The sequence below is a fragment of the Muscardinus avellanarius genome (assembly GCF_963383645.1).
Source record: "Muscardinus avellanarius genome assembly, chromosome: 11".
Taxonomy (NCBI): Eukaryota; Metazoa; Chordata; class Mammalia; order Rodentia; family Gliridae; genus Muscardinus; species Muscardinus avellanarius.
Window position 1 is genome coordinate 94,004,134 of NC_137797.1, and position 15,138 is coordinate 94,019,271.

Here is a 15,138-nt window from a genome sequence, read left to right on the forward strand (position 1 = left end):
AATAGGATCTTGCAAAGTTAATGTATGTTGCCGGGCGTGGTGGCGCATGCTTGTAATCCCTGCACTTGGGAGGCTGAGACAGGAGGATCGCACAGGTTCGAAGCCAGCCTCAGCTACCGAGTGAGGCTCTCAGCAACTCGGTGAGACCCTGTTTCCAAATAAAATATAAAACAGGTCTCAGAGTGTAGCCTGGAGGTAGGAAGCCCCTGGGTTTCACCTCCAGTACCCCCCCCACACACACACACGCACAAAAGTTAATGTATGTTGGCCTTGAACTTGTGATCTTCTGTGTCAACCTCTCAAATCCAGGGATCATAGGCATACACTACTTATCACACTTGGCTTTGGGTATTTTTTTTTTTTAATTATTTTTTGGTGGTACTGGGGTTCCTGGAAGCCCTTCTACCTCTGGGTTACACTCCCACAGGCTACACTCCCAGACCTATTTTTATACTTTCTTAGGTGGAAACAGGGTCTCTTAAGCCAGTGTGGCTGGCTTCGAACCTCTGTGATCCTCCTGTCTCCACCTTCCAAGCGCGGGGATTACAAACGTGCGCCACCACACCTGGTTGGGTATGGTGTTTAATAGTGAGAACAAGCCAGGTGTGGTGGCACAGGCTTGTAATCCCAGCATTTGGGAGGCTGAGACAAGAGGATCATGGTTTTGTGGACAGCCTTAACAACTACTTAGTGAGGCTCTTTGCAACTCAGTGAGACCCTGTTTCAAAACAAAGAATAAGCCGGGCGTGGTGGCGCACGCTTGTAATGCCCGCGCTTGGGAGGCAGAGACAGGAGGATCGTGCAGGTTCGAAGCCAGCCGCACGTGCTGGTTTAGGAGACCCTGTTTCCAAATAAAAATATAAAATAGGTCTGGGAGTATAGCCCGGAGGTAGAAGGGCTTCCAGGAACCCCAGTACCACCAAAAACAAAACAAAACAAAACAAAGAATAAAAAATAGGGTTGGGTGTGTAGCTCAAAGGTAGAATGCCCCTGGGTTCCATCCCCCCAGTACTACCAAATTAAAAAAAAAGTATCTAGAAAGTTATTTTCCTTCCTTTAAAAAATATAGTGAGCCAGAGCTAGGCAGAGTGGTGCACATGTGTAATCCCAGCATTTAGGAGGCTGGGACAGGAGGATCGAGGTTCTTGGCCAGCCTCAGCTACTTTAGTGAGAGGCCCTTGCAACTCAGTGAGACCCTGTTTCAAAATAAGGAATAAAAAATGGGGTTGGGGGTGTAGCTCAGAGGTAGTATGCCCCTGGGTTCAATCCCTAGTACCACCCCCCCAAAAAAAAAAATATATATATTTCATATTGGGGGTTGAACCCAGAGGCATTCTACCTCTACAGGAGCTGTACCACAGCACCCCCAAAAAAGATAGGCTCTCAAATATTTCAGCTATTTATCTACATCATAATCTTTAATTTTTACTTTATTTTTTGCCATTCTGGGAATTAAACCCAAGGGCATTCTACCTTCAAGCTATACCTCCAGACAAATTTTTATTCTTTATTTTGAAACAGCATCTCACTAAGTTGCAGAGGGCCTCACTAAATAGCTGAGGCTGGCCGTGAACTTGCGATCCTATTGTCTTAGTTTCCCAAGTACTGGGATTAAAAGCATGTGCCACCATGCCTGGCTTACATCATAATCTTTTTTTTTGGTGGTACTGGGAATGGAACCCAGGGGCATTCTACCTCTGAGCTATATCCCTAGTCCTGTGTTTTATTCTTTGAAATAGGGTCTCACTGAGTTGCAAAGGCCTCACAAAGTAGCTGAGGTTATCCTTGAACCGTGATCCTCCTGTCTCAGCTTCCCGAATGCTGGGATTACAAGCATGTGCCACCACGTCGGGCGTACTGGTTCCTTTAGTTTAACTGTGACAATTACTTTGGTTTGAATGCCAGCTCTCTCACTGTGTGATCTTAGGCTATTTAGACCTCACTAAGCCTAGTGTCCTTGTCAGTAAAATTGAATTAATTCAGCTTGAATCAGTACTACAAGCTGAGTGTTGTGGCACATGCTTGTAATCCCAGTACTTGGGAGGCTGAGACAGGAGGATCACAGGTTCAAGGCCAGTGTGATGTCACTTAGTGAGACCCTGTTTCAAAATAAAAACTAGGAAGGGCCGGGTATAGCTCAGAGGCAGACCTCCCCTGGGTTCAATCTGTAGACACATACACACAATCTCTCTCTATATATGTTTGGTATCTAAAATAATCAAACTAACAGAATCAAAGAATGTAATAGTGATTTCTAGGAGGGGAGGAGAGGGGGAAATGGAGAACTCCTAGTCAATATATATAAACTTTCAGTTAAGCAAAATGAACACGGTATAGAAGACTGATGTACAATGTTGCATGCATGGTCAACAACAACCTGTTGTATACTTAAAATTTCTAAGTAGAGTAGAGTTTATGGTGTTTTTACTCTACCATTGAAAAAAGTAAGCCAGGTGTGGTGGCTCACACTTACAGTCTCAGTACTTGGGAGGCTGAGATGGGAGGATTGCAGGTTTGCAACCAGCTTTAGCAACTTGTGAGACCTTTTGCAACTTCATGAGACCCTGTTTCAAAAATAAAGAATAAAAAATAAGGCTGTTGGTGTAGCTGGAGGTAGAATGCCTCTTGATTAAAAAAAGAAGTATGTGTCATAATGAAGAAGAAATGAATTAACATATAAAACGTATTTAGCAAAGCTGAGTGTGATTGCACATGCTTGTAATCCCAGTACCTGGGAGGCTGAGATGGGAAGATTGCAGGTTCACGGCCAACCTCAGATATTTATTGAGACCCTTTGTAATTGTGTGTGTGTGTGTGTGTGTGTGTGTGTGTGTGTGTGTGATGCTGGGGATTGAACTCAGAGGCATTCTACCTCCAAGCTGTACCCCCAGTCTAATATTTTATACTTTATTTAGAAACAGGGTCTCACTAAGTTGCTGAGAGCCTCACTAAGTAGCTGAGGCTGGCTTCGAACCTGTGCGAACCTCCTGTCTCAGCCTCCCAAGCGCAAGGATTACAAGCCTGTGCCACCACGCTCGGCAAGACCTTGTTTTAAAATGAATAAAGTAGGGCTGGGGGTATAGCTTGGAGTTAGAATGCCCTTGGGTTCGAGCCCCAGGACCACCCCCACAGCACTATTTATCATATACAAATCGTGTATTAAATGATGTATCGTAGCCTAGCTGGGCGTGGTGGCGCACGCTTTTAATCCCCGCGCTTGGGAGGCAGAGACAGGAGGATCGCGCAGATTCGAAGCCAGCTGCGCTGGCGTAAGAGACCCTGTTTCAAAAATATAAAATAGGTCTGGGAGTGTAGCCCAGAGGTAGAAGGGCTTCCAGGAACCCCAGTACCACCAATAAATAAATAAATAAATAAATAAATAAATAAATAAATAAATGATGTATCATTGGTGGGCGTGGTAATGGACGCTTGTACTCCCAGCATTTGGTGGCTGAGGCAGGAGGATTGAGGTTCGAGGACAGCCACAGCTACTTAGTGAGGCCCTCTGCAACTTAGACCCTGTTTCAGAAATAAAGAATAAAAATCGGGCTGGGGGTATAGCTTAGAGATAGAATGCCCCTGGGTTTCACCTCCACCCCCCCAAAAAAAATTGATACATCATTTAGTGTTTACAATAAGTCATTTTGTGTTTGTTTTGTTTTGTGGTTCTGGGAATTGATCACCGGAGTGTTCTACCTCTAAGCTATACCTCCAACCCTATTTTAATTTAATTTTGAAGCAGGATCTTGCTAGGTTGTTGAGTCTCATTACTTGCTGAGGCTGTCCTTAAACTTGTGGTCCTCTTATATCAAGTTTCTCAAGTACAGGACTTAAAGTTGTGTACCACCTTGTCAAGCTAGCTCAATCATTTTTTAAGAAACTGTAAAACAGAGTAAGGTGAATCCAAATTTGCTGAATGCAGATTTCTGATAGACTGTGTAGCTATTTTCAGCTCCTCCCAACCTGCTTTTTCTTTGCTACTTGAGGAAAGCTAATTTTGGCTTTCCTTTTTGTCTTGGTTTTTAGCACATGCAGATGACGATCCAGGCTCTCCAGGATGAATTGCGGATTCAGAGAGACCTAAATCAGCTGTTTCAGCAAGACAGTAGCAGTAGGCCGGGTGAACCTTGTGTGGCAGAGCTGACAGAGGAGAACTTTCAGAGGCTTCACGCTGAGCATGAGCGGCAGGCCAAAGAGCTGTTCCTTCTGCGAAAGACCCTGGAGGAAATGGAGCTGCGGATTGAGACACAGAAGCAAACCCTAAATGCTCGGGATGAGTCCATTAAGAAGCTTCTGGAGATGTTGCAGAGCAAAGGTCTTTCTGCCAAAGCTACCGAGGAAGACCATGAGAGAACAAGGAGGCTGGCAGAGGCAGAGATGCATGTCCACCACTTAGAAAGCCTTTTGGAGCAGAAGGAGAAAGAGAACAATATGTTAAGAGAGGTGAGTGACCACTTTTTCAGTTGTGATTTATTTTTGTATTTCCCCTTGTTAATCAGCATCTTGACCTGATTAGGTTTACAGGCTCTACCATGTTCCTGGAAGGGAATTTTGTCTTTTGTGTTTGAATACCTTATTGATTTCTTTTGTGATTTCCTCTCCAGTGTGGGATGACATCATCTAGTAGCTGTACTGGTTCAAAATAATTTTTTGGACCCCTCCCCACATACCTGATTTTAAGAGCTATTTATTGTTAAAGGGGCACTGCGTTTTCTTGGTTTGTTACTCACCTTTAGATGCTAAGCTACAGCGACAACACAACAAAACCAGAGTCACTGTAGCTAACTAAGGCACCACTTTAAAATATGAATAAGAGAAAGCAAGCTGTTACCACAGTTTACATGTGCTTATAAAGTCCTTGGAAGTAGTAATGGATATTTGCCTTGTGGTTTCCATGGAGACTGTTGCCTTGCTATAAAAGATACGTGATAAAATTCATTTACTGTCATGGAAGCATAGCTAGAAAAAATGATATAGAGCTACAAGGTTACTTGTGTTTTAGAGGAAACTCAGACTTGAGCCAACCTCTATGTCTATTGATAGTTTTTTACTTTTCTAGGTAATGCTTCATTTTAAGAAAGCCTAGATGAGGAATTCTCTTACATTGAACTAAACAGCTAAAATAACTTTTTTTTCTAAATGTCAGACTTATGATGATTTTAACAGTTGGATGGGGGAAAATCCTCAAAAGGTGTTAGGTTTGAATAGTACCATTTTAAATGAACTATGAGGAAGGAGGTAAAAAGTAGCTTCTTTTCTTTCTTTCTTTCTTTCTTTCTTTCTTTCTTTCTTTCTTTCTTTCTTTCTTTCTTTCTTTCTTTCTTTCTTTCTTTCTTTCTTTTCTCCAGTGTCTGAGGCAGGAAAACAAGACTGCCTGGCTCATGGCAGTCCTGACGATGATCCTCAAGGGCTGATCTCGGCCTGTAGCCCTGGCTGAGGAGAGGAGACCCCCACAGCCCCATGGGGGATAGGCCACAAAAGTAGCTTATTTCTAAAGCAGAAAAATAGTAACTGAAAGAAAAGTATATATATTGAACCCAGACACATTCTACCTCTGACCTACACCCCAAGCCCTATTTTATTTTTTGTTTTGAAAGAGGTTCTTACTAAGTTGCTAAGGCTGGCTTCAAATTTGTGATCCTCCCAAGTACTAGGATTGCAGGCATACATTACTATGCCTGGCTTGAAAATAAAAATACTTACTTATAGCTGGGGTGTTTTTATTTATTTTTATTTTATTTTATTTTTTTTGGTGGTACTGAGGTTCCTGGAAACCCTTCTACCTCCGGGCTACACTCCCAGACACTTATTTTTTATATTTTTATTTGGAAACAGGGTCTCTTAAGCCAGTATGCCTGGCTTCAAACCTGCGCGATCCTCCTGTCTCCACCTCCCAAGCGCGGGGATTACAAGCGTGTGCCACCGCGCCTGGCTAAGATTTTATTTTTAAATAAGATAACCTAGAGCCTAGCTATAAATCAGTGTTAGAGAAGTTCTGATAATCTCAAAGACCATACACCTGAAAACTTTATTGCTACTTCTCTTGTTATGAGTATTAAGTCTGTACTAATTTGGGGTGTGTGTGGTTTAGAGTTAATAAATGCTGAGTAGTTAAGGATTGTGGGAAGCCACAGTGTTATTTTGGCAAAGAAAATCAGAAATATGATGCATTTGAAAATTTAGTGGAAAAAAACCCCAAAGTTAAGGATGATTTTTTCAAAAACAAGAAGCTCTACAAATATCAAGTCTTACATACTTACCGTGGGAAGAATTATAGGCTTTGCCAGACATACCAACACACAGTTCCAGATTACCATTAGTAGTATAGCATCATTTTATAGGAAACAGTTACACTACTTAAAGTGAGGACAAGTTTGTTTGTTTCTTTGTTTGTTTGTTTGTTTTGTGGTACTGGGATGGAACCCAGGGACATTTTACCTCTGAGCTACACTCCGAGCCCCACTTTTTAGTTTTTTATTTTTTTGAAACAGGGTCTCACTGAATTGTGAATGGCCTCGATAAGTAACTGAGGCTGTCCTAAATCCCCACCCTCCCAAATTCTGGGATTACAAGCATACGCCACCATGCCCAGTTGAGGGCAAGTTAAAATGATTGCTTCATAGCCGGGCATGGTGGCGCACACTTGTAATCCCAGCATTTGGGAGGCTAAGAATGGAGAATCACGGTTCTTGGACAGCCTGAGCTACTTAGTGAGGTCCTTTTTTTTTTTTTTTTTGTGGTACTGGGGTTCCTGGAAGCCCTTCTACCTCCGGGCTACACTGCCAGACCTATTTTTACATTTTTATTTGGAAACAGGGTTTCCTAAGACAGCCCGCGCAGCTGGCTTCGAATCTGCGCAATCCTCCTGTCTCTGCCTCCCAAGCGCGGGGATTACAAGCGTGCGCCACCACTCCGGCTCTTAGTGAGGTCCTTCGCAACTTAATGATACCCTGTTTCAAAATAAAGAATAAAAAAATAGGGCAGAGGGTGTAACTTGGAGGTAGAATGCTCCTGGGTTCCATCCTCAGACCAGCAAAAAAAAAAAAAAAAAGAAAAAAAAGAAAAAAAGAAAAAGGAAAAAAATAATAATTGATTTAGAAAAAATGAAAATTTTACTCTCATTTCTATTTCTCCTACTTACGTTTAAGACTTAGCTTAAATTTCATTTCTTCTGCAAATTCTTTTTTATTTTTTTGGTGGTACTGGGGGTGGAACCCAGAGGCTTTCTACCTCCGGGCTATACTCCCAGACCACTATATATATATTTTAAATTTATTTTTTATTGGTGCACTGTATTCATACATCATAATGGGATTAAAAAAAAACTTTTGTAGACATACTTGCACACATCGCCCAGTTAGCCCCTACCCGATCCCCACCCCGTTCCCTCCCCATCCCTCCTTCCCATGCTTGACTTAGTGGTTGACATCTAGTATTATAGCAATTTATCCAAAATTAACAATGATAATCTCACATAACAGTTTCATTTGTCTGATACCAAGCTTTGATGACTTAAAGATAACATTTCAATATTTCTTTTTGCTTTCTTTCTTACCAGAGAATATTTTTTTCTTTTTTTTAGGTGAAACTATCATACATTTACTTATTTATTTTTCAGAAAAAAATCTATCCTAATATGGAATATGGATTTTAGATACCCAAAACGATCTCGAAAAAGAACAAAGCTAGAAGATGTATATTTTCTGATTTCAAACCATATAAAGCTACAATAATTGAAACAGTGTATTACTGTTCTAAAGGCAGATATATAAACCATTGGAGTTAAATAAAAGCCTAGAGCTAAATTCTTCTCTATATTGTCAAGTTATTTTTGATAAGGTTTCCACGAACATTTGGTGGAGGAAATACTAATCTTTTAAATATTGTTGGAAAATAATAATTACATGAAAAAAATAAAATTGGACCCTTACCTAATACCATATACAAATATTAACTCAAAAGACCTAAATATAAATCTTAAGGCTATAAACTTTTAGAAGAAAATCTGGGTCATTAAACCTCACAACATTGAAATTGGCAGTGATTTCTTGGATATGATTTCAATGGCACAGGCAACAGAAGGGTAAACAAACTCCCCCCAAAGTAAAAAAATATTGTATATCCAAAGACAATGTAAACAGAGTTAAAAGTTACTGATAGAATGGGATAGAATATTTCTAAATGCTATATCTGAAGGTATATTAATATTCCAACTAGAAATCCTAACAATTAGCAACAATAAAAGCAAACAATACAATTTAGAGATAGGTAAAAGACTAACATAAATAACGAATCTCCACAGATAACCAATCTTAGTTGTCTGTTGGATGGAAAATCTTGTTTCCCTGGTTCTGGTGTGTGTTACCTATTACTTCTTTGTAGTTAATCTCTTTGAGTATTTTCTCTAGCGCTGTTTTTGAAGACATAAATTCCTTCCGTTTCTGTTTGTCGTGGAAGCTTCTTATTTCCCCATCTAATTTGATAGAAAGTTTTGCTGGGTAGGAAATTTTTGGCTGGAAGTTGTTTTCTTTCAGAGTTTGGAATATGTTACTCCAAGCCCCTCTGGCTCTCATGACTTGGTTTGGGAAGTCTGGAGTGATTCTAATTGGTTTGTCTCTGAATGTCACTTGGCCCTTTGTTTTTGTTGCCTTTAAGATTGTCTGCTTGGCAGACATTGGTCATTTTGACAATTATGTGGTGTGGGGATCCTCTTCTCCGATCCTGTCTAAAGAGAGTTCTATAAGTTTCCTGGACCTGTGTATCGACCTCTTTTCTGCTATTACTTCCTTGAAAAGATTGTTGATCCCTTTGGTTTCACCTTCTTTTCCCTCCTCTATTCCAATTATTCTTAGGTTAGCTCTCTTAAAATGGGCCCATATTTCTTCAATGTCAGATTCCTGCTGTCGGATTTTTTTTTCTAAATTAGAAACTATGCGTTCATTTTTTGAATGATCATCTTCTAGAAGTGAGATTCTATTCTCCATGTGGTCTAATCGGTTGTTTGTACTTTGAATTGAGGCCTTTACTTCATTGACTGCATCCTTTATCTCTTTTTGGCTCTCTCTGAATTCTTTTAGAAAGTCCTGTATTATTTCTAGTTATATAGAAATATAACAAATCAGGAATAGTTATATTCCTGATTTGATCTTCCAGAGATCTCTGAATTTCTGTGTTATCAGGTTCTGATATTATGGGGTTGTGGGCATTCATTGCTCTATTGTTGTTCCTCTTTCTCATGATTTGAGAAGTTTGTGCCTTCTCTGATTCTTCCCCCGGTCACCACGACTTCACTTAGGGTGCTCTGGACCTTGAGTGTGTGGTAATCTCAGCCGCCACTACTCGTTTACTGGATTGTATGGTAAAGTTTCAGATTTAGGGAGTTAATCAAGGCCGTACGAGATTGTGGGGGTGCCAAGCTGGGCGTTTTCCCACGGGGAGCTGCGACTAGGGTGTGGTATCTTTGCAACCACTACTCCTGCACTGGGTTGGACTGCAAAATCTCAGACCCAGGGAGATTATCAAAGCTGCGCAAGTTACTGGGGGTGCAGTGTTGGGATTTCTCCTGTAGGGGCTGCAATTTCAGGTTATTGTGCATGCTGATCTGGAGCCGTTGTGGACGTGGTAAACTCCCCGCCACTGCTGGCAATATGGCACTGCTGTTATGCCCTCGGCCGTGAGGCTAGCATATTTCTTTTCTGGTTTTGAGCTCCATTCTGAGTCCCTAGAAGGCGTGATGAGCTTGGCCACTGGGAGTTTTAGATGTTCTTTGTGCTGAAAGAACTGCTGAATTATACCTGAATGATCCACAGTTGCTAACTTCAGCTCCTTGTTTACCTTTCCTCTCTGGAGCCTGATGCTGTGAGACATAATGGCACCAGTGCAACTCCGCAATGCGGGCTGGTTTCTTTTCTGGTCTCTGGTTGTTCTTCTAGTCTTCTTTTTCTCTGTCCCTTGTGTTTAAATTTTTTATTTCTCTGCTGATAGTGTTTTCTGGCAATGAAAAGTGCTGATTTTGTGGCAATAGAGATCAAGTGTTAGTAGGACTCGTAAAAGCTATTTTTCTTGGTCGCCATCTTCCCGGAAGTCCTCCTTATTTGTGACATACTTTTCATGGCCACTAAAGTTAGGAAGAAATAAAAAGTGGTTATATTAGCCAGGTATGATCATATACACCTATAATCCCAATACTTGGGAGGCTGAGACAGGAGGATCACAGCTTTGAGACGAGCAGCTTAGTGAGATTCTCAGCAACCTAGTGAGACCCCTGTTTATCCTCCTCCCTCCCTCCCTCCCTTCCTTCTTTCCTTTTGTAGTACTAGGGATGGAACCCAGGGGTATTCTACCTCTGAGCTACACCCTGGCCTTATTTATTTATTTTTTTGTGATGCTGGCGATTGAATCCAGGGGCATCTACCTCTGAACTACACCCCCAGTTTGATTTTTTTATTCTTTATTTTGAAATAGGACCTAAGAGGCAAGGCGTGGTGGCGCACGCTTGTAATCCCTGCGCTTGGGAGGCAGAGACAGGAGGATTGCGCAGGTTTGAAGCCAGCCGCGTGCGCTGGCTTAGGAGACCCTGTTTCCCAAAAAAAAAAAAAAAAAAAAAAGTAAAAATAGGTCTGGGAGTGTATCCCGGAGGTAGAAGGGCTTCCAGAAACTCCAGTGCCACCCCCCAAAAATAAATAAATAAATAAAAGATAAAAAAAGGAATAGGACCTAAATTACAAGTAACTAAGTAGCAGAGACTGGCCCCAACCCGGATCTTCCTGTCTCAGCCTCCCATGTCCCAAGCCTATATTTTGTTCTTTTTTTTTTTTTTTTTTGGTGGTACTGGGGTTCCTGGAAACCCTTCTACCTCCGGGCTACACTCCCAGACCCATTTTTAAACTTTTTTAAAATTTGGAAACAGGGTTTCTTAAGCCAGTGCGGCTGGCTTCGAACCTGCACGATCCTCCTGTCGCTTTCTCCCAAGTGCAGGGATTACAAGCCTGCGCCACCATGCCCGGCTTTTGTTCTTTATTTTGAAACAGGGTCTCACTAATTTGTGGAAGGCCTCACTAAGTACCTGAGACTGTCCGTGAACCTTGATTCTTCTGTCTCAGCCTCCCAGGTACTGAGATTACAAGTCTATGCCACCATGCCTAGCAAGACTCCTGTTTCGAAACAAAAAATAAAAAGGGAGAATGTGGCTTGGAGGTACAATATCCCTGCATTCAAACCCTAGTATAACAAAAAATTGAAAAAGGGGAGGGGGAGAATTATGGTTTGGCAATATTATGCTATCCATAGATTGCATATTTATGCAATTATTGTCCTTAAGAATCAGTTTGTTTTAGCCGGGCGTGGTGGCGCACACTTGTAATCCCCATACATGGGAGGCCGAGACAGGAGAATTGCACAGGTTCGAAGCCAGCCTCAGCTACTTAGTGAGCCTCTCAGCAACTTAGTGAGACCTTGTTTCCAAATAAAGTAGAATATAGGTCTGGGGGTATAGCCAGGAGGTTGAAAGCCTCTGGGTTCCACCCCTAGTACCACACACACGCACACAAATCAGTTTGTTTTAGCTTGGGAGGCTGAGACAGGAGGATCGCACAGGTTCGAAGCCAGCCTCAGTTACTTAGTGAGGCTCTCAGCAACTTAGTGAGACCTTGTTTCCAAATAAAATATAAAATAGGTCTGGGAGTATAGCCCAGAGGTAGAAAGCCTTTGGGTTCCAACCCTAGTACCATACACACACACACACACACACACACACACACACACACATACACACACACACACAAATAATTTTTCTTTCATGGTAATGGGATTGAACCCAGGGGCATTCTACATCTGAGGTATGCTTCCAGCCCTATTTGATTTTTTATTTTGAAATAGGATCTCACTAAGTTGTAAAGGACCTCACTAAGTTGCTAAGGTTGGTTGTAAACCTGCCATCCTCCTGTCTTAGCCTCCCATGTACTTGGATTACAAGTGTGTACCACCACACCCAGCTAATTTCCATCAATTCTAAGACTTAGATTCTTCCAGTTTTACAATATGAGATTTAGTTAAGTCTTGACATTTTTTTTTTTGCGGGTCTGGGGATGGAACCCAGAAGCATTTGACCTCTGAGCTACACCCTCTGCCCTTTTTCTTATTCTTTATTATTTGAAATAGGGTCTCACTAAGTTGCAGAGGGCCTTGCTAAGTAGCTGCGGCTGTCCGCGAACTGCTATCCTCAGGTCTCAGCGAATGCTGGAATTACAGGCGTGCACCACCACGCATGGCTAAGTCTTGACTCTTTTTAAAAAATTTTGTGCCAGGCGTGGTAGCGCATGCTTGTAATCCCTGCACTTGGGAGGTGGAGACAGGAGGATCGTGCAGGTTCGAAGCCAGCTGCGCTAGCCCAAGAGACCCTGTTTCCAAACAAAATATAAAATAGGTCTGGGAGTGTAGCCCGGAGTTAGAAGAGTTCCATCCTCAGTACCACCAGAAAAAAATAAATAAATATAAAAAATATGTAAATTTTATTTATTTATTTATTTTTTGGTACTGGGGATGGAACCCAGGGGCATTCTACTTTGGAGCTACACACCCACCCTCCTTTTTTTTTTTTTTTTTTTTTTCTGATACCAGGGATGCAAACCAGGGGCATTCTACCTCTGAGCTACACCCTCAGCCCTATTTATTTATTCTTTATTTTGAAACAGAGTCTCACTAAGTTGTGGAGAGCCTCACTAAGTAGTTGAGGCTGGCTGTGAACCTGGATTTTCCTGTCTCAGCCTCTCAAATGCTGGTATTACAAACATGCACCACCAAGCCTGGTAAAATTTTTTATTATTGCCATTTTCTGTGTGGCTGTGGGGATTGAGCCCAGGGGCATTCTGTCTCTGAGCTACATTCTAGCCCTATTTTATTTTTATTTTGAAACAGGGTCTTTGCTAGGTTGATGAGAGTCTTCCTACTTGCTGAGACTGTCCTCAAATCTGTGAGCCTTTTATTAATTAATTAATTAATTTATTTATTTTTTGTGGTACCAGGAATGGAACCCAGGGGCATTGTACCTCCGAGCTACACCCCCAGCCCTATTTTTTAGTCTTTTTATTTTTGAAACAGGATCTCACTGAGTTGCAGAGGGCCTCACTAAGTAGCTGAGGCTGTCTGTGAACCACGATCCTTTGTTCTCCTAAATGCTGGGATTATAAGTGTGTGCCACCATGCCTGGCTAACCTTTTTTTTTTTTTCTTCTTTATTTTGAAACAGGGTCTCACTGAGTTGCAGAGGGCCTCACTAAGTAGCTGAGGCTGTCTTCGAGCCGCGATCCTCCTGTCTCAGCCTCCCAAATGCTGGGATTACAAGCGTGTACCACTACGCCCGGTTTAACCTTTTATTTTTGATAGCATCTACAGTCTGTCAGCAAAGCAGCAGTCTTAGTGTATTTGCTGTGTATTTACAGATGTAGTCATGGATGTTCCATGGAACTTATTTGGAGGCCTTTTCCCCAATTTATTCTCAGGACATAAAACAATTGTGTATCTTACAATCAGTGACATCTTAGATTTGATGAAATACTTTAAAGTTAAAATAGCATTTGTGTCTATTAATTTTTTTTTTTTTTTTTTTTTTTTTTGCGGTACTGGAACCCAGGGGCATTCTACCTCCGAGCAACATCCCAGGCCCTATTTTTTATTCTTTATTTTATTATATTATTATTATTATTAATATTTTTATGGTACTAGGGTTGGAACTCTGGGGTTTTGTATCCCTGGGCTATACTCCCAGACCTATTTTATATTTTATTTTGAAACAGGGTCTCACTAAGTTGCTGAGAGCCTCACTAAGTAGCTGAGGCTGGCTTCGAACCTGTGCGATCCTTCTGTCTCAGCCTCCCAATTGCTGGGATTACAAGTATGTGCCACCACACCTGGCTTTTATTCTTTATTTTGAAACAGGGTCTCACTGAGTTGCAAAGGGCCTCACTAAGTAGTAGCTGAGGCTTTCCACAAACTGCGATCCTTTAGTCTCAGCCTCTGGAATGCTGGGATTGCAAGTGTGTGCCTCCTTGCCCGACTCCATCACAATTTTTGGTATTACGTATAGTTTTCTGTTTTGTTTATAAACATGATTCTTCATAAGGCAGGTAAATAATTTCTCCCCCCAAATCCAAAGATTAAAAAAATAAAATTTCAATTAAGCATTTTGTTTTCTGTTGGTACTGAAGAAACACGTTTGACTTGTTTTGTCTGTAACATCTTTCCTTTGATTGATAGAAGAGTGAGGACATCTATTGGATAAATGCTGAATTACAGGCCTTACTTGGTTAGCACTTCGGATTTGGAGATAAGGCGTTTTAACCAGCTTTACAGCTGATTCTGTTACACATTGAAGTTTAACACCTCAACTTTGCTTCTCAGTTTGTTGGCAGAGGATACCTAAACTGGTCTTGGATATTTTTGTTCTTTAGTTCATATCCATACCAAGCTTTGTCTATAGGCCAATTCAAAAACATATTTCAAAGCTGGGTATGGTGGCAAATGCTTGTAATTCAGTACTATAAGTGATCCTGTTCTTTAAAATGAGCCGGGTGTAGTGGTGCACACTTGTAATCCCAGCATTCGGGAGGCTGAGATGGGAGGATTGTGGTTCTCGGACAGCCTCAGCTATTACTTAGTGGGGCTGTTTGCAACTCAGACCCTGTTTCAAAATGAAGAATAAAAAATCATTCTGGGTGTAGGTCGGAGATAGAATGCCCCTGGGTTCCATCCCCAGTACTGCTCCTCCCCAAAAAATATATAAAACAGAAAAAAAAAATAAAATGAAGGTAGCCATGAGCTGGGCATGGTGGCACATGCTTGTAATCCCAGCATTCCGGAGGTGAAGACTGGACAGTCGCAATTTGAGGACAGCCTCAGCTACTTATCGAGGCCCTTTGCAACTCAGTGAGACCATGTTTCACAAACAAAAAGACTAAAAATTAGGGCTGGGGTTCTCAGTCGGAGGTAGAATGCCCAAGTTCCATCCCTGGTACCGCAAAAAAAAAAAAAAAAAAAGAAGGTAGCCAGGCATTGTGGTATATTCCTGTAATAATTCTAGTTCCTTGGAGGCTAAGCTAGGAGGATTGTAGGTTCGAGGACAGTCTCATCAATGTAGCAAGAC

General features: G+C 41.5%; 1 protein-coding gene across 3 annotated transcripts in view; it reads left to right on the forward strand.

Annotated features, from left to right (window-relative positions):
- ERC1 (ELKS/RAB6-interacting/CAST family member 1) overlaps positions 1-15,138 on the forward strand; it is a gene marked incomplete at both ends in the record, with an annotated part of 441,980 nt that overhangs the window by 37,605 nt on the left and 389,237 nt on the right. For all 3 annotated transcript variants that reach the window (XM_080705759.1, XM_080705760.1, XM_080705761.1), the window contains one exon: positions 4,027-4,443. In XM_080705759.1, coding sequence (XP_080561885.1) covers positions 4,027-4,443 — 417 coding nt within the window. The remainder of the gene's footprint in view (positions 1-4,026; positions 4,444-15,138) is intronic.